At 32.6% G+C, this 21,416-nt stretch overlaps 1 protein-coding gene across 1 annotated transcript in view; it reads right to left on the bottom strand.

The window, feature by feature from the left end:
- The window catches only part of LOC115874234 (bestrophin homolog 1-like), a 130,205-nt gene extending 123,681 nt beyond the window's left edge, over nucleotides 1–6,524 (bottom strand). Inside the window, 1 exon segment of the mRNA XM_030889331.1 lies at nucleotides 6,265–6,524. Coding sequence (XP_030745191.1) covers nucleotides 6,265–6,335 — 71 coding nt within the window. The 5' untranslated portion in view covers nucleotides 6,336–6,524.
- Between the last annotated feature and the right edge of the window lie 14,892 nt (nucleotides 6,525–21,416).

Here is a 21,416-nt window from a genome sequence, read left to right as displayed (position 1 = left end):
GAAAGCCTTGCTTGCTTATTAACGAATTGCACCATCATTGAACAAAAATTAGCTAATAACGAAAGTACCGAACAAACCGGGAAATCCCGGTTTCTTAAAGGCCTGGTACCGAAATTCCCGGTTCCGAAAAACAGCTCCGGTTCCTGATACCCTAGTTATTATCATTATTAAAACCATGAGTTTTTTAATACAATTATAAATCAATTTACTTGATAACAAATTAAAATAGTTATCTGCACTGTTTAAAATATGACAACAAAATAATCCTGGACATTTCTATAATTATCCAATTATTGCATTTAATATTAATAACACAAATATTAATTAACATTTTCAAGGCACTAGTTAAATGTTGTTTTCGATATAAAGTAAAAACTACTCGCATAAGAATGATTGTTTCCTTAGTATGCTTTTATACCTTAAATCAGTAAGCAGTTTTAAGAATCATAACAATAATAGCATATTTAATGCATTTGCTGATTTGCTACTCAATCCAGTAAATGAGAATGACAATGACTATAAAATTACAGTTCTTAAGAATGGAGTTTCTTTTTAAATTAACCTTTTTTACATTCACGCTACAAAATTTCTAACACCCACTAATATACACAGTAATCAATAATTGACTGTGATTACATCTAAAAATTTTGTCTACAGATAATTCGTTAGCAAAAGACTTTTTTTATTATTTTATCTGAGCTAAATGAATTTTTTATGCCGCAATTCCACGTATAAAACAAGACCTATTGTTTTTAGTTGCTTGATATTTTATTCAAACATAATTTAAATATCTCTACACATGTTATTATTCATTTAAAATTCATAAATAATTTATATTGTATAAAAGACATGAAGGAATGCTTTAATGATATAAGACAATAAATTTTAGCAGCTGGTAGGGAAGGTAACTTAACCTTTTACATTTAAATTAAAAAGGCAGAAAAGAATTGTCACTGTCAAAAATCTATTACTGGACACTCGTATAACTCCGTTTTTTTTTCTCAGATAAGATTTCGACAGACAGTGACGGAAAAAAAGCAGATGACTTCCATACCAATCCATTTATTTCACTAAAAAAAGTTTCTAATATTTTTTAAGTTAACTATGAATGGGTTTATAAATAAATACGTCATGCGTCGTCTCTTGTTGTTTTTAACGAGTTTTATTGGTTTATTTCAAAAACGACAGATCATATTTCAATATTATTGGTTTGACGCAACGATGAACGACAAACGGACTCCGATGCGTATGAACTCAACTTAAGATTTTTGAGAGTTGTCAAAAACTCTTGCCAAATTATAGGTTATAATTTTGTGTGAAATTATGTCAAATAGAAATGATAAATATTTTGCATTTTGCATTTTGGCCTGTGTTGTTACTTGTGTTTCGTGTTTTTTTTAATTAAGTGGAGGAAAACTCGGGGGAAAATTAAGAGTTGACCCAGACCATAGTTTACAGTTAATATTCGTTGCACAGAGACCGCCAGAGACACAGTTTGCCAGAGACCATAGCCAGAGACTATGGCCAGAGAGTTGTATTAGCCACAAATAAAGTTGTATACCATCTCGTATATGGTACCAAAAACTGGAGTATCTATAAAATAACATCACACGATAGGTAAATAATACATTTTAGTACTGCAGAAAAAATTAAGATTAAAGTTAAATAACCAAGATTAGATTTTTTCAGTTTTATATAGTTTTTTTCACAATATTTTGAAGTAATCACTTGTCACTCAAAATTTAAATATATTAATTATGCGTTCCAATTGTACCAACTTATTTCTGTGTAAAATATAATAAACTACTTTGAAATTAAAATGACAGACACATCTATCACTGTCAAGGATTTTGTCGTTGGATAGACTATATTATCACCACAGCTTATTCATTAGACAGCCAGTCGACATAGAATCATTTACATTACCTGAATATTCGCTTGTCTTATGTTATGCCAGTTATGTAGCAGATTCTGAGATTCATTGATAGCGAAAGCTCTGTTTATAAACCCTGCGGAGACCTATTACACATGCCAGGTATAGGTTACACATGCCAGGTATTACACATGCCAGGTATATATACCTGCATGTAAACAGGCGCAGGTGCGGCAGGTATGGCGCTGGTACTCAAAACGTGTGGACGAAAGAAATTTTGATTCGATTAATTGAAATGTTATCGACAAAGACCTTGTTTATGGAAAATAAGAGATAAAAGTTACTTAAACCAAAACGTAAAGATCAAATTTGTAAACTTTTTAACAAGAATTTGAAGTACTCATTCCCAGATCATTTTTAAAATTTCTCATTTTTTTCTAAGTTTACGAAGTAAGGACATATACCCATATATTTGTCATTCTTGACCTCATTTTATCCACTTAGATCGACTTATTTTTATATTTTTTTACAATTTCCAGCGTACACAAACCCAATACCTAATGTTACTTTTTTTTCTTTCTCCATCCCGAATCTTTTACCGAAAATCTGCTGAGATTTTATACGAGTATAAGATATCTAACCCGCTGTTGGCATCCCTTTGTAGCATTTTCATTTTCCAAATGCTACTTTGTTTTATTATAGACGGTTTTTTATTATTGTATCGATATTCTTTTTACATTTCTACAACGCTTAAATTTCGGAACGCTCTCTATCGAAAATATTGGATCGTACCCTGGTGTATCGACAAGACGGGAAACGTCAAAATCGTCACCTCGGATTTGGTCGTTCCGAGGTCACCGTGCAATTTTTGAGAAAATTTTATTTGGCTGGTATTTTTCACAATATGGTAAAAATATTGTGATTTTGTTATCCTATGGATGGTTGAAGGTCCCATATACCTTTTGATTGTTGAGATTTTAATGGATCTATAGTTTTGGTAAGATTTTCTTTGACATTCCATTCGTTAGAAAAAACCTTCACATGCCTTTCTTTTAGATTCCAGTTTTTTGATGAGAAGTGTCCAGTCCTTATTTGAGAAGAAATGTTAGATTATTGATTGTGTGCTTTCACAATGAGGTAAATTAATACCGTCGTTAAATTTAACTTATACCGTGCATTTCTTTTTAGGTTTTTTTCAACGTTTTTCTTTGGATTTTTCTGCAAGTATTTCTAGACATTTTTCTAGACGTTTTTCTACAGTTTTTCTACACTTGTGTCTAGAAGTTTTTCTATCTTAATGTTTTCCGAGTTAATCAATAGCGGCCTGTTCGGTTAGATTTCAGCCCTGCACCCCTCTGAGGAGAAGTTGGATGCAGTGATGTTTTTTTTTATCATTAAGAAGATCCTTTTTTTGGTATAATTTGGTATACAAGGCCAGTATATTTTTTATAGTAAACTAAAATTTTATTAATTTGATTTTAAATAATCATTAGTGTGTTAAGAAATTAACTATTCTTAACATTTGACATTTAACTGGTTAAGTACTTGCCTTCAGCATTACTTTAATCCTTAATTTATAAAATTTAACGTTCTGTTACATTTTATATATTTTTTTAACACTTTAAGTATTTGCCTTCAGCATTGCTTAAATTTTACTTGTATTTGATTATTAAAATAACTATGTTATATTGATTGATTATTCGGATTTAACTTCTATTTATATTAATCTTTTATATCATTACGATCTTTGACCTGTAAGAGCAATCTTGGGTACATATTTTAAACTTTTTCGTTTGACTATATATTACAAACAAAAAGGTTCATGAATCTTCGAAATAAGTCAAATAAAACTTAAATATTTATTATTCAGATATAACCAAGACCGTCTCTAAAAGTATTTCTTTTATATTATAATTGTTTGAATAATATTTAAAACATAATTTGATTTTAAGCAAGTTTTAAGATAGAGTTTCTTAAACATATTTCTTGTATATTAATGTACGTAATTGCTGTGCCGAATAGGTACCGAATATTTCTAACAAGTAATAAATCTTATTTTTTTGGGTATTTGAATTGTTTCATTGGTTGATCCATTTTCTCAAAATATTTAATAGCTATACTAATTTTAGTTTCCATTCAATTAATACACTAGTACAAATTTTCTTATTTCAGTTTGTACTATCCTTTGTAAAGTATCAGCATCTTTTTGAAATAAGTGGCGCCCTTTGGAATGCAGTGTAAGGTATAGGTGGGTATCATTTTTTTTATTCCAAGGTGCAGAAGCAAAAGCTTGTTCCCACCGCCTCCGATATAAGAGTAGCCGTTTGCAACATTTTGACTTAAATTTTCAATAAAAGGAAAGTTTTTGTCACACCTTCAAAATTTGAGAGTATTTGCAACTAACTAACCGATTTGTCCCTTCACAGATCAATTCCGTTCAAAAAATGAGAGATTTAATTTAATATTTACGTTAGTAGGCAATGAAAGTTCTATCCCCTCGCCGACCAGATCGGCGGGATTGAAATGAGAGATCGAGCAGCGGGACATAGGATTACCAGATGAAAACTTGTCAACCCCGGGCAAGCCTTCCCAAAACTCCGGACAAAATCCGGACGTCATAATTTTTAGCGATATAAGAGCAAAAATAGTATGTTGTTTTATTAGGAAAAAAAATGATACTTTTTGTGGCGAAGCTGCGGAGTGGACGTTTGGCATACAGGCAAGGTACAAAAATCATTTTTACTCCGAATAGAACATGCTATTTTTTTTTTCAAACGCCACAAATAATTTTTTAAATAATTGAAGCGTTCCAAATAATATAAAGAGATTTAAAAATAATACCTTACTCGATATACGTATATCGAGAAACTATGGTTACGCTCGTTAAATTTGACACTATGTCAATGGTGTATTCCGTTGCTTACCTTGGTGATGGTTTTATGTTCCATTTCTATCGGTTTCCTGAAAGTTTTCTTATTACGGAACACGGTTCCTGGAAAATTCGGTTATAACTGTTACCAAACTAATCAGCGCGAGAAGGCTGGTTTTTCTGGTTTTGTTTGTCAATCAATGTCATTTATGTGACAGAAATCAAGCAAATATTGGAAGTTCGAGAGAAATTCTCATTTAATTTCTAAAATTTGTGGCAATATTTTGTATTTACATCCAAAAGCAATGGAGGTAGACAGTAAAGGTAAATAAATTTCATTAACTAAATAGAATTACTTTTTAGGATCATTTAAACTTGTCATGCAGCCATTGTTTCTTAAAGTCAGGAACATATAAAGAAAACATGAAAAACAAGACAACAAGTAATCGTGAATGTTTTGTAGGCTATAAAAATATAAATATTGATTAGATTTGTTTATTTATTATTGATCTGTTTTAATATTGGACCTGCAAATCTTCACTTGAGCTGTCTAACGAGTTTAACAGTTTATTAATAAAGTACTTTTCGATATTAAACTCCATTGAAAAGAAGAGGCAAACGTAAAAGCAGAGAATAGGTACATTAAAAATGCATAAAAGGTAAATTTTATAATAGAGGTATTGAAATTTAGAAAACGTCAACATTTGACGTTTCCAATATTTTACCAAGCCGTTCCGTATCAAACCGATGTTTTTCAGGAACCGCTCTTTACCGTAGTTTACCGGTCTGGCTTGCCTGGTTTTGCAACGGAATACAGAATATATTTCGTACTCTCTTGTGCTTAGGCGTAAAAGTGCTTTACTTTTATTCCTAGGCGTTATAATTACTTTTTTATGTTGTCAATGACGTCGCAAAAATTAATACTTTTGTGACGTTTGAAAAAAAAATACATTTACAACTTTCAAAACTTAAAACTTACGAAGTAAAACAAGGAATTTACACTGCTGAATTTATCGACGATTTTTTAAGTAACTAAATTTATTAAAACTAATATATTATTTTGCACTATTGTGACATTTCTTAATGTAACGTTAAAATCCGGACGCTTATGAAAAATCCGCCCGGACTCAACCGGACGTACCGAAAATCCGGACATGTCCGGATTAATCCGGACGCGTGGTAAACCTAGCGGGAGTCGCCGCTGCGGGACCGATCGTTTAAAAATACCTCTCATGTGTGCCCACCTAATTGCGGAAGATGACGGAGTTCCAAACCTAATTAATTGAGAAATTGATTTTTTGTATTATTTTCTTTGAATTTTAAGAGTTATTCTGCTATTCGGGGTTGAGACGAATCCAACAAATCAGAGATCATTAAAATCGGACCATCTGTTCTTAAGCTATAAATGCTGGAACTAACATTTCTAATTTTTTTCAGAATAAATATACATACTATGTCAGAAAATTTCTGAGTTTTCTTACTAATTTATCGTAACTTAAGAAGCTTTTTCCGTTTAACTTACATTCCCAAAACCTTCCAGAAACAGCCGAAGGTACTGCCGTTGGGCACCCGACCTCCGTATGACACGGTCATGGTACCAGTATCCCCGCGGGCTCGTCCAGCCCTGCTGCGTCGGTCTACGGCCGCTCCTGTTCACATTCACAAACGCGAATATCGGCGGGTACGACTTTGGCGAGGGACATTTAAACCGTGCGCGTACTCGAACAACTCGCCGGAACGCGCTCTCAACGCTCGAACACTGACTCGATCGTAAATTACCAATCGCCCAGGTACACCAGGTTAGCGCTGGTGGTACAGGTGTGTGCAGGGTGACGCGAGGTGGGGAGAAGCGATCATTGTTGCTGGTCTTTGTTGCAGGAATTGTCGCGCTGGGTGTGTTTGAGATAAGAGTGCAGGAAACTGTTTTGAAAATGACATTGCTACTGCAAGAATTATTACTACAACATTGGAAATGGGAAGGATGGAAGATACCAAAAAATTTGTGTCTACACAATATTAAAGATTTTATTATGCATTATTAGAAGGCAGCAAAAAGATGTTAAAATTGATGATCAAATTATAAAGCGCACCGTTAACGTATTGTTACTAACAACAATTGGAGTGGTCAGAAATAAAATGGATCAAGTCCAATTTCCTACTATTTTAAGAGAATCGTCTTTATACATTTATAAAATAATAAAGAAAAGAAGTTATCGTGGGGACTATAATAAAAAAGAAGAATGAAATTATTGGGCAACCTACAGTAAGATTAGCCATGAAACATTGCTAAAATATGACTACCAGTAGACACTCAGTGTTTCTGCCCTCCATCTTCATCAATACGGGAGGAATCAGCAACGATGAACTAGCGATCCCGAAAAAAGAAGAAAAAGGGGAAGCGCTATGTTGCTATGTCGAAGTAATGTCAGACAAACGAGGCACTAGGCACCATTTGCAACCTGGTTAAGCAGTAGCTCACAATTCGCAAGCGTTACTACCAAAAAACCGCTGCGGAGGTACTTCTACATACCTCGCCGCTATCACCTTAGCCCAGAGAAAACAATAAAGAAAAGAAGTTATCGTGGAGACTATAATAAAAAAGAAGAATGAAATTATTGGGCAACCTACAGTAAGAGAAGCCATGAAACATGGCTAAAATATGACTACCCGTAGACACTCAGTGTTTCTGCCTTCCAGCTTCATCAATACATCGTTGCTGATTCCTCCCGTATTGATGAAGCTGGAAGGCAGAAACACTGAGTGTCTGCGGGTAGTCATATTTTAGTCATGTTTCATGGCTAATCTTACTGTAGGTTGCCCAATAATTTCATTCTTCTTTTTTATTATAGTCCCCACGATAACTTCTTTTCTTTATTGTTTTCTCTGGGCTATTGATGAAGCGGCGAGGTATGTATAATGTACCTCCGCAGCGGTTTTTTGGCTATGTACGGCTAATGAATTGTGAGCTACTGCTCAACAGGTTGCAAACTAGTGCCTACATTTGCTTCTTCGTTTTTCTTTTTTTTAGGATCGCTAATTCATCGTTGCTGATTCCTCCCGTATTGATGAAGCTGGAAGGCAGAAACACTGAGTGTCTACGGGTAGTCATATTTTAGCCATGTTTCATGGCTAATCTTACTATAGGTTGCCCAATAATTTCATTATTCTTTTTCATTTATAAAATATATAGTTTTTTCCAAAAGAGAAATGAATCAAGTCATATTTCACGCATTAAGCAGCTATAACCTGTTTCTGTTTGGTTTCTGAATATTCTGTTGATTCCTTTCAGAAGTAAACTGGACCAAGTCCATAAAACTTAACTCTGTGCGTGATTTTAACACACGTGCTAAAGTTTAGAGCTAAACAAATTATTTTTTTGATAAAATGGATGATAATGAAACAAAGTCTGAACAATTAGCGTCAAGTAAATCAGATTACCGGCCATATGTAAAAGGTCTGATTCTATCAATTCTGAAAGTATAGGTTGATTTTTATCATTATTTTCACTATTACTACATCAATAAGTTAGGCTGTTTTTCTTACAAATACCTAGATGATACCTAGACATACAGATACCTAGATGACATGTTGTTGATCTGAATAAAACTGCGCTATAGGCAGAACAATCTTATCATTTCATATAGACGTAACGTAACACACTCTAAAAGGCAACACACGAAAGATCTTCTTCCCTTTATCCCTCCTATGTACCATAATTTTTATAAAAATCGAAGAAAACACTATTAATTGGAAATGTGAAGTTAACAAATCTTTTAATGACGAAGCAAAATGTACCGATGAAACAATTTATATCTAAAATTAAAGATATTTTCAGAGATAAAATGGTTCAAGTCCAAAAAAGTATAAACAAACATTGTTAAAAATGACCACAGTACCACAGTTGTATTTTGAGTTACTTTAGTTTGCAATTATAAAATTTGAAATATAACAAAGCATTTTTTTAATATAACAAAGCAGGTTGTACTATTTTAATTAAGTAACATTAAAAAAACCTTAACTCTCATTTTCTCCATAATTATCTTCTTGGACTTGATCCAGTTCACTTCTGGAACCCCTCAATTATTGTTACATAGTTGCCATTAACAACAGTTAGTAGATAAAATGTCAGAAAATATACCTGAAGACTGAATGTATGTATTAAAAGATATCAAGAAACCTTAAATTTGATAATGATCAAACTATAATTCTGTAAAATATCCCTGCGACACACAGATTTATAGATATAGGAAATTTAGAGGATGAGAAAGGCATATTAGGATATTAAAATGCAATAAACTGAATACTTGCTAAAGAAATCAACCATATCGTACACTGTAAAAAAAAATGAGTGAAATTTCACTCAGATTTCACTCAATACTTTCTCAATTTCTGTCCACACCCGATTGAGTGAAATTTCCACTCTACAGAACCGAGTGAATCTTCAATTCTCAGAGTGAAAAGCACTGAGTGTTTTCACTCAATCGAGATTAGACGAAAGACTCCTTTTTACTCATTATTGTTTACCTTGAGTAGGATTTTGATCGATTTTGATAATTTATTCACTTTAAAATGAGTGAACTCACTAAGTGTTGAGTTCAAGACACCTTTTATTGAGTGACTTTTACTCAAATTTGTGTTACACTTAACTCGATTAGTACTCATATCTGAGTATTAATTTCACTCAGTATTGAGAAATATATTCTAAATTATTTTTTTAAAAGCTATATGTAAGCTAACTTGTTATTTTATAACAGGTGGGCAGGTGCCTTTCAAAGGTAAGTTTCAGTTTAGGACATGGTCTCGAACATGTCCATTTCCTAAAATTCACTTTTGGGAGGCATCTGGTCACTTGTAATAAAATAACAAGTTAGCTTACATAGCTTTTAAAAAAATCATTTAGAATATTTCGTTTTTTTTAACAAACCAAATAAAAAACTGTAGAACCTTCAAAAATATTTTTATTTGTCATTTTTATTTGACAAAAAAACAAATAAAACCAAATATAACACTATTATTATAATATCAAAAACATTTTAAAAAGTTTTCAACTCTTTTTGGAAAAAATACAGGAACTTTTTAAGCTAGATGTCTAGAAAAGTTGCATCACATCGCAAAAATCCGCTTTATTAAGAGCATTCGTCAGCTCGGCTACCAACATTCTCGAATATTTCTAATTTCTAAACTAACTTTTAATAACGAAAATCCTCCGGAAAATCCAGATACTTTTCCTCCTGAAAATTAAAAAAAAATGTTATTCTGCCAAATGTTCCAGTTCCCAGTTCCAGATTGAGGGAAAGTACCTAGATTTTCGCTACGCTAATTAGTCCAGGAAACATCCGAGCATTGCGGCAATCAGTAGACGCAGTCGAATTTGAATATATGTTAGGCGGATTTCTGCGATGTGAAAAAAAATGTTCTTAACATAAAACATATTTAGGAGTTATGAGTTCGTATTCGCTTCACCACGCCACGCGGCCACTGTCACACTTTACATCACACACACATACACTATGGACTTGTAACCTGGGCACCTTCGAAGGAACAAGACAACCTACGACTCGAACAGATAATTAAAAACTGAGGAACAGGGAAATAGCTTATTCGGTATCGAAGAAGCGCGTATGACGTATGATTAGTAATGAGCGAAAATACTCTAAACTGGGTGATTTCACTCAAATTTTATTGTGTAAAACTATAACATGAGTTTTTACCTCAATTATTGTTACATAGTTGCCATTAACAACAGTTAGTAGATAAAATGTCAGAAAATATACCTGAAGACTGAATGTATGTATTAAAAGATATCAAGAAACCTTAAATTTGATAATGATCAAACTATAATTCTGTAAAATATCCCTGCGACACACAGATTTATAGATATAGGAAATTTAGAGGATGAGAAAGACATATTAGGATATTAAAATGCAATAAACTGAATACTTGCTAAAGAAATCAACCATATCGTATGGGTTATCTACGCGAAGGCCATCAAAACACTATGATATACAGCACTTTTACCAAAAGTATCGCATATTTTATGTATGGTACCAACTAATGCTATGGATTGCTGAAAAAGAATTAAATCAAGAAGGCATAATAGAAGAATTCCTAATTCGGTTTAAACAGATTCATGGAATTGATAAACCTTGAAAAGTTACTCTCAATCGTCGATTCGACTTTAAATCACGAATCGTTAGGTATATTAAGTTGGCCAAAAAGTGTCTTGATTTACAGTAATGCTACACTACTCGAGACCAAAGGAAATGGATTGCTAACAGAGAATTGAATGAAGTAGATCCTACATAGGAAGAAAATGGCCAACGAACATATATTAATTACGAAAATGAGAATGTTTAAGGAAAGTTGTTTGGAGTAAATAGAACAGAAATGCCGAATTTAGTCTATATATTCAAAGAATTGACTAATGTTTACAAATGAATCTTAAAAACTTACTATCCCCACGCCCCACAGTGGGGTATTTGACACCGATAGTTGATCGAAATTTTTTTATGTAGACCTTATATAAATTATTGCTATTTTCAATTAAAGAGGAAATAATATGAACAAAATAAAGGATAATTCGTCGATTCTAAAAAAAAAGAGAGAAAAATCACTGTTTCAGTGTTTCCACTGTCAATGCCACTAATGCCAGTAGTAATATCGCAACTAATACTACTAATGCTACGACTGATCCGCGACCAATACCTATACCACTAAAACCGCTACTAATGCCAAATTGTACCATACTGCTAATGGCACTAATGTGATCGCTTTGTACACAACAATGCCATCGCTGTTTACACCTCGCATTAGTATACCACTGATTTGCAAATTTTAGGAAACCAAGAATGTTTTTCTCATTTTATCAGCAAAGTCGCAAAAAGTTGCAGTATTTTATTTTACTGTATGAAAGCCCAATATTTACTAAGTAAAACGTATATAGACAATATGCTGAATTCTTCGAAATGCGCAACTAAATCTCTAAGTATAATAAAAATGTCACAAATTTAATCAAATTTTCTGAACGCCTAACTTTTAGTTGCAAAAAAAATCGTTAGTATAGAGAATATCAAAATAAATAATATGTTTTTGTAGAATACATACCTGCAGCTTGCTGAGCCATTTTCATTCAAAACAATAATATAAACGTAAAAGGAGCACAAGAACAACAACAATTTATAATTTTAACCATAAAATTTAGCCATTTACCTCTTATCTGTGAGAAGTAACAACTTTGACGTTTCGTTGAAACAAATGAATGCAATTAAACACACCCATAGCAACGCCATTCATGGCAGACATGATTTAACTTATCATTTATCTTTTTTTTGGGAAATCTTAAACACATTTGCTTTTTCGAATTTTCGATCATCTTTTTCATGCTAATACTCCACCGTGTGCCCCAACAATTTAACACTAACTCGATAGTAAATTACCAATCGACAGGTACACCAGGTTAGTCTGGTTAGTACCGGTGGTACAGGTGTGTGCAATATGTCGCGGGTAGGGGGGCCACCAATCATTGCTGCGGGGCTTCTTTGAAGCAATTGTTGCGCTGGGTGATTTTGAGATAAGGGTAGAGGAAACTGCCTTAAAAATGGCATTTCTACCGCAAGAAGATACCAAAAAATTGGGTATTATTAAAAAGACTTTATTATGTAGTATGTATTAGAGATTAGGAAAAATATGTTCGAATTGGTGATCGAAAGCATCATCCTTAATACCCCTGCCTCCCGCGTACAAAATGGGATACGATTTCCTTAAGCTCCGATTCATGAATAACCGATTGTATCAACGAAGTTAAGTTGCCCGAGGGGCGTCCGCTGGCTAGGTAGCGGTGGAGAGGGTTCCCAGGGGGTTCCAAAGTCCGTAACTCACGAGAAGAACATTATGTTCCATAAAGTATCCTAGATATGGTCCGTTGGCTGGGCGGTGGTGGAATCCACGTCCGCTGATGGATCCAAAGAGGCCAAAAACCGTAAACTTGAAATTTTGATGGAAGCTTACATTTTTATTGATATTTGCAAAAATAATCGTCCGCTGCCTATATGTGGGTGGAAAAGACGTCCGCTGGTGGGATAAAGGAAGGTAAAGGGTACCGAAAAACGCGCTATGATGCACAAGCGGACGACATTTCTACCGACATACAGGCAGCGGATGATTGTTTTCGTAAAACTCAATAAAAAATATTACCTTTCATCAAAATTTCAAACTTAAGGAAATGATTCTCGACAATCTATTCACAAAAAACATGCATGGAAAACACGAGAGGTTGAATCATAATTTAATCAGTCGACTAAAATTTTAATAACTGTAAAATATTATATTATTGAGTAACTATGTAGCATCGTATAGATTTATTCAAGTGCGATTCACTAGAAATTAAAGGGTTTTATTTCAAAAATATTAAACAAAATATTTTAAAACGTTTAATCATCATCTTCCTCATCACTATCATTATCAGATTCATCACTGTCACTTCTGACTGATTAAATTATGATTCAACCTCTCGTGTTTTCCATGCATGTTTTTTGTGAATAGATTGTCGATAATCATTTTCTTAAGTTTAAAATTTTGATGAAAGGTAATATTTTTATTGAGATTTACGAAAACAATCATCCGCTGCCTGTATGTCGGTGGAAATGTCGTCCGCTTGTGCATCATAACGCGTTTATGTTCGGTACCCTTTATCTTCCATTATCCCACCAGCGGACGACTTTTCCACCCACATACAGGCAGCGGACGATTATTTTTGCAAAGATCATAAAAATGTAAGCTTCCATCAAAATTTCAAGTTTAAGGAAATTATTTTCAAATTTACGGTTTTTGGCCTCTTTGAATCCATCAGCGGACGTGGATTCCACCACCGCCCAGCCAGCGGACCATATCTAGGATACTTTATGGAACATAATGTTCTTCTTGTGAGAGTTTCGTGCTTAAGGAAATCGTTCCGGATTTCGTTTTTTTACGGACTTTGGAACCCCCTGAAAACCCTCTCCACCGCTACCTAGCCAGCGGACGCCCCTTGGGCAACTCAACTTCGTTGATACAATCGGTTATTCATGAATCGGAGCTTAAGGAAATCGTATCCCATTTTGTACGCGGGAGGCAGGGAATAACGTACAGTTGCCGAATCAGAATATAATTAATAATTAATACATCTGTTCAAAAATATCAAAAATACTTTTATCTTTAAAATACTTTGCTGGTTGATCATTATCAAAATGATAAGTAGTAATAAATAATAGCATAAAATGTTATTACGGGATGATAAACCACCAAAAAATAGCAATCATTAAAGTAATGAACTAGTCCTGTCTTAACCAGTTGAAAATTTTGGGAGTGTAATCATGTAACATCAATTGGAACACCTATTAGTATAATATTACTTATTCTGGAATTTATGATTCAACTTCAACAATAAATTAACAGTATGGCAAAAAGAGAACATAATATGAAACCGTTAAACTACTAAAATAGGCGCTGAGACAATCAAAATGATTAAGTATTATGTGTATGGTTTTTATGTAAAAAGTAGTCCATTTAAAAAAGATCAGTTATTGTATCTGTAATTGTACACGAATATATTTTTTAAATATTGCATTATTCGTCTTCAATACTTGAATAATAATGAGGGTAAAGCCATCCGAGGTAAATACCTCCCAACATAACTTGCATAAAAATTAATTATTTTTCCAGCTTGAGCTTTCGTAAGCCAAGGGTAATTTTAACACATTACACATATTTGATAAAAAGCAACCTTTAAAGACGTACCTAAATGCAAATTTGATGCAGGATGGCATTTAAAAAAACGAAGGTAGTAGTAGTTAATTTTCAATAGTCCCACATAAGAATGCTAATTTTTATCGACCATTGCCACATAAACTAACTGTATAGCCAGTAAATTAGTACACCAATAATAAATTATTATTTATATCTTGTATCCAAGTCATTTAATAAACGAACGTAAATATAATAAAATATTTAAGCTAGTTTGTACAAAATTAGTAATTTAATGACCAAAAAAGAAAGGTTAACTAGAATAGAGTAAAAAATATTAATTGATTTGGAACTAAATTTAATTTGGTATCTTAATTTTCCTGGAATTTTAAGAGACTTAAAAGTTGAAAGAAAACTCAAATTATGAAAGACTTTGATATATTGTCAAGACTTTATGACGACATGCTGAAAATATACAGCATACTGAAGAGAGCGCAGTCAGATAGTTAGACAGGTAACGAGTTCATAAGTCAGTAAGATCACGCCATCAGTTGAAGTCCAGAATCAAGAAATAATGGCAAAACTGTAAGTACTTGAGCATACTTTGTCTTGGCATTTCCCAGTCTTCTTTATATCAACCTTTCCTATATTTATTACACTTATATTTTATCGAGTATTTTATATTATTTATTCAATAAATATATTTTTTATTATGTTGTTTTATTCTAAAAAAAGCACCTGGAACCTAAGTGACCCTAGCCAAAAATCCGAAGTCGCGACAATATTAATATCCGTTTTCCATCCTTCTATCTTCATACTACTATTTTAAGAAAGTAATTAGAAATTACTAGATATAGTCTAGAGAATTTGATAATATGATGTCAATATAATTCACAGTTTATTTTACATTTAAAATTCTTTTGCACAAATTTCAATATATATATCTAAGGTCTGTTCAACGAGAATGAAAAGTCACAGTTGTTATCTTCCACTCACAGGTAAATTTTGTTCGGTGCAATAATTTCTGCCACTTTTGAGATGTCACGTTCAGACGTGTAAAATAACTGTAATTATTTTACACGAAGTTTTATTTTTTCTTATATCTCAGTTCTAACGAAATTATAAGATGTCATCATATTATATATTATAGGGTCAAGTAATGTAAAAATGAGACATTTTTCAAATCTTTTATCTTTTTCCTTAGTAGACTTCCTTCCTTAGTAATACATAAACTAGATTTAGATTTTAAGACCGGGAAATCCACATCAATATGAAACTTATTTGAATACCGTTGGCTGCATATATTGAGGTTACATCTCCGCTGCCGGTGACAAATTTTGCAGCCTTTTAAAGATCTTTTTCCGTATATTTCCGGATCCTTTAAATATTTTTTAGCATTTGTAACGTTTTCTTGACACAATGCAAACGGCAGCTTGTCGTCTTTGCGAGCAGTCGTAGGTTCGTTTTTTTATTAGGTGTTATAATTAATCAATAAAACAATAATTATTGGGCGCCAGGACATTCACTCAGAAATAATAGATCTCTTTACCTCAACTTAAATTTATTTATAATTAAAAAAATATTAGACAAGGACAGTAATTGATGGATGAAGTTAGGTTTTTAAAATGAATTAATAATTAAGAATAATAAGTAATCAAAATTTAAATGTATGACATAAAAAAAATAGTATCATTTGTTTTGCTGATTAAAAATCATTGACATATTAATATTGAATTACGCAAAATAAAGTTAAATAAGTACCTCAAACTAACGCAGTTCATGAACCTTGTTGTATGCGCACATAATTCCGTAAATCAATCAAAAGTTAATTAAATAAATATGTCAAGTGACACCATCACAAAATACTTGACAAGATATTAAAATATATAAAAATTTGTATATTTAAAATTAAGAAAATTATATTTTAATAATGAAATTCAAAAATGATATGTAATAATTACATAATTAATTACGTAATTCGTCAACAGTAAGTAAATAGATTTGAAATGAGTTAATCAAAAAAATGAAATCTGGCCTGATTATCCGGTGCAATTCCAGGTTTTGGCTCGTCCTTCTGGATGGTGTGTGGACGCTAGGTGTGGGAGCTCATCCCCAATCTACCACAGCCTCGAACAGCCCCTTACAATACCACCAGCCATGTGGAAATCAAACATGGATCATAGATACAGACTCTCGTACCTCAAACCACCAATCACGACATATAACTCGCCATGTAACTGGACGGTAAAACCCTGGAAACGACACAACTTATGCACAAAATGCATTTTAGAAATTTTAGAACTTACCTCACGATGTTGAGGGTTTACTCAAAAATTAAACTCATGACAGGACAACCAGAACCACGTTTAGAAAATTTGTAAAGAGATAAGGTTGAACCAAAAGAGTAAAAATATGATGAAGATCAAACTTACCACCAAAATACCCATGAAAACTTAAAATTGATTCCTTCCCCAAATGCCAGGAACCATTAGGACTACATTCCAAAGGTTAATAGAATTAAAAAGTTTAAACTTTTTCGGATGACTTCAGATAAGTATGTCGATGTTTAAGCCGCGAAATCAGAATCAAAAATGGTGACTTCCGATAGTCAAAAAGATGCTCTAGTTCTGCGCCGACTAGGACAAGTACGATCAACGAGTATCCGAAATTAGTCAGAACTAATTCGGTAGGGTGTATGTTGGGTTGCCAATAGTATCGTTTTATTAAAACGTTACACATTTTTGAGTTGTGACAAAAATTTAAAAATAGATATACTATTAAGATGTCTCATATTCTCTACATAGTCTCATATACCCTACTTTTGTGTCATTATTACCCCTGTGTGTGTAGTAAAGGAGTTAAATCAATGACATCTAATTGAGTCAAACGCTTACTACTTCATACTGATACCCAGTTAATTCCGTATAAAGTAAAACTCTGGAGTAAAAAAACTTTATTAAAAGTACATTAAACGTAAAAAATGTTTAAAAATAAATTAAAAATAAATAGCACACATATCTTTATAGTTTGACACCGCCAATCACTTCCATCATTCTGGCGGCGGAAAACTTCAAATAACATCTTTCTTCCTCCGAAAGGTTCAACTCGACAATACTAGCGACACCAGTTCGGCCTAAAGCAGCCGGTAATGATAAAAATACTTCATGCTCATTACCGCATAAACCCTAAATATACAAGCAATTATAAATAGGAGTATGTATGATTAGGTTGTAGATTATATTAGTGATGAGCAATTTGTCGCAATTTTATTAGTGGTGAGCGAGACTGGTCTTGGTCGTGCATAAAAAGTGCAAGACCAATTGCATTTGCTCATCACTGAATTTTATAAATATGCTTTGAAAATTACAATTTCATTTATATTTATCTTCAAATATTGTAATCGCAAAAAAATTTTTCGAAGCACGTCCTCTGTTTTTTTTCGAATCATATACTCTGTTTTTTTTCTCAGGTTGTGTGTCTCAAGATTTCGACAGACGATGACAGAAAAAAAGCAGATGACTTCCATACCAATCCATTTATTTCATTAAAAAAAGTTTCTAATATTTTTTAAGTTAACTATCGATGGGTTTATAAATAAATACGTCATGCGTCTCTGTTTATAAACAGAGACGAGTTATATTGATTTATTTCAAAATCGACAGATCATATTTCAATATTATTGGTTTGACGCAACGATGAACGACAAACGGACGCCTGTGCGTATGAGCTCGACTTAAGATTTTTGTCAACTCTTGATAAATTTGTCAGAGTTGTCAAACTCTTGCCAAATTATAGGTTATAATTTTGTGTCAAATTATGTCAAATAGAAATGATAAATATTTTGCATTTTGGACTGTATTGTTACTTGTGTTTCGTGTTTTTTAAAATTAAGTGGAGGAAAACTCGAGGGAATATTAAGTGTTTACCCAGACCAGTTTACAGTTAATATTCAGTGCACAGAAACCGCCAGAAACACACTTTGCCAGAGACTATGGCCAGAGAGTTGTATTATCCACACATAAAGTTGTATACCATCTCGTATATGGGTACCAAAAACTGGAGTATCTGTAAAATAATATCACACGATAGGTAAATAATACATTTTAGTACTGCAGAAAAAATTAAGATTGTTAATTAACCATGATTAGATTTTTTCAGTTTTATACAGTTTTTTTCACAATATTTTGAAGTAATCACTTGTCACTCAAAATTTAAATATATTAATTATACACTTTAAATAAGAAGACTAAGGAAGGAGCATAATGCTATCCATGTATTCATGCATGGTGGGCGGAAAAGGCACCATAAAAGCTCTCTAGGGTGGGGATCCTTGACAGTTCTGTTTGACGATTCATTTGACACATTTGAATTTGATTTGAAATTTTGTGGATTTGTCAGTCTTTACGGAGCTGATTTTATGTTATTTATTATTTATTCTACTACTGATAGTTGTATAAAGGTAGTAAATCTAGATGGAAATTGTGGCAGAACTTAAATTAACAGTGACCCTATCGCGATTTATCGAAAAAGACTCTAAAATAGTTGGTTGTGTAGCGTGCGGTAGATCTCGGCAAAAATTGAGTGAAATAATGGAACAACTTTTCCCTAGTAAGTGACTATATAATATACATACGTGTAGTAAACCGATCATTTATGAAATTCACTTAAATTAACTAAATTATATATTTTTCTTGCATTTTAGCTTTTATTTATTACTTGTCAAAGATTAGATGTCAAAGAATTTAGATACGTTAATTTGACTTACCTGCTTCAGTAGCGTATCGGATGTTTGTGTTAATAAATACTTATTATAACTTATCTATTTTTATTACAATTATATATTTTTATAACAATTTTAATAACTACCAACATTTATTCACAACGTAAAATAAAACAACAAATTATTGAGTCTACCCCACGTCTACCCTACATCATAGTTTTACATTTTTTAAATAAAATTAGAACGACACTGATAAACCGGAATTAAAGTCGGCCATATTTGAGGCCCATCGCGGTGTACCTAAGATTTTTATATGCTCCTTCCTTAGTCTTCTTATTCAAAGATTATACGTTCCAATTGTAGGTACCAACTTATTTCTTTGTAAAATAAAATAAACTACTTTGAAATTAAAATGACAGACACATCTATCACTGTCAAGGATTTTGTCGTTGTACAGACTATATCGACATGGATACTAAAGTCTATAAACCTGACTAAATGAAATTTTGGCAAAAATGTTTAAATTTGTTGAATAATTTAAGATACCGACAAGCTCTTCATTTTACTCTATAGAGCAAATGATTGTAACAGATATTTTATTTAGATTAAAGCTGCAAAAATTTGTTTAAACCGAATTTTAATTATCGCTATGTTGGTCACATTGCGCCGTGTTCGGCAATGGTGTCCTTTATTATTTGACAATTATCCTAATGTTACTTATTATTTTGTATAATATCGTGTTGTTGAATCTTTGTGAGCAATGCTCGTTTTTTGTCTATTTTCGTAGTCTTTTTTTTTAAATTGCACTTTTAAGCACAAACAGTTCTTTTAGGAACTAAATTTTCGAGTTTTTGTATTGCATTTCTTGAAATTGTGTGTTGAAAATATGCCGAAGCATTTAACAGTCGAAGCAAAGAGCTTGTAGCTTCCCTGATAAACAATTTGGAAGAGAACGTGACAATAAAGTTTTTTTATTACACTTGACTGCAGTCAGAGAAGTAAGTTTGATTGATAAGCACATTATACCACTTTCAAAGTTAGTTTTTGTTAAATTCTGTAGTTATTACTTTGTGCATTAATAGCACCCTCTTACTTGTTATTACTATTATGGCGTTGTAAGATGTACATTAATAAATAAATAACCCATAATAACGCTTAGAATAATCGTATAATGGACTAGTTTTTGCCAGTATATAATTAGTAAAATAAGCTATAAAACAAATAAAACAATTAATTACTCAAATATTAGTTATTAAATTGAAATTAAAACGTAAAACTCTTTAAAACATGATATAATAAATATATTGTTTGTCGATTTTAAATTAAGATTCATCTCATAAATTCATCACAATCTGGCAGCGCTGTTGTCATCACAAAGTTGATCACGTACATCGGAAATTGTTTTGCGATTACCATAGGTACATAGTGGGAGTATAAATGAAAACGTATCTACAGGGTGTTTCAAAAAACATGTGCCATGGGGAGATTTATCACGAAAAATAAGTTTTATTTTTCATTTTTATATTTTATTTCACATGTTTTTTCAGAACAATTCCGAAAAATTTTGCTGATGTTAGATGCACTATTTTTATTATTAAGATATGTAGCTAGCTCATAGTAAGTATTACCATCCAAATTTCATTCTAATAATGAGATAATGACAATAATATCAAAAGATCTAAACTAGATTGAAAAACAAGAATAGCAAGAAATCAAGAATCTGTAACTAAGATTGCTCATCCTCATAGACGTACGTTCGCTACTTCCCGCGCTTCAGCTGACAGTGTGAGACGTCAATATTATCATAGTAGTCCTTGTCATGATAGTTTTGTATTATTAGTTGCGCCTATGGTAAACTATCAAAGCAAATATGATAGGTGAGAGAAAGTTTTGAGTTAATAAGGTTTAGTTATGTCCATTTGTTTAAATGTGAAAGAAGGCTATAGGTTCTGTAGTACTGTTGGTTGAGAGGGCTGTTCACGAGTGTAAGTAAATAGACACGCGGGTTCATTGTTGTGTTGGTGGCATTGTGCAAAGGGGAAAAGTGCTTACTAAATGTGCCTACGATATTTGTTTAAGAGTATAAGTTAGTGTGGGTATTAGAGCAGAATTTGCATGGACGTGCCTCGAAAGACGAAGTGCGTGCAAAGTAGGTGATCTGGGAACTGCTTGTGTCTTCAAAAATGGGGCATTATCCGGGTTTTAAATACGATTTTTTTACTCAGTTATAATTT

This window comes from Sitophilus oryzae, unplaced genomic scaffold (assembly GCF_002938485.1).
Source record: "Sitophilus oryzae breed Bouriz unplaced genomic scaffold, Soryzae_2.0 scaffold_1246_pilon_pilon, whole genome shotgun sequence".
NCBI classification, from domain to species: Eukaryota; Metazoa; Arthropoda; class Insecta; order Coleoptera; family Curculionidae; genus Sitophilus; species Sitophilus oryzae.
This window is presented reverse-complemented; position numbering and strand designations above follow the sequence as displayed.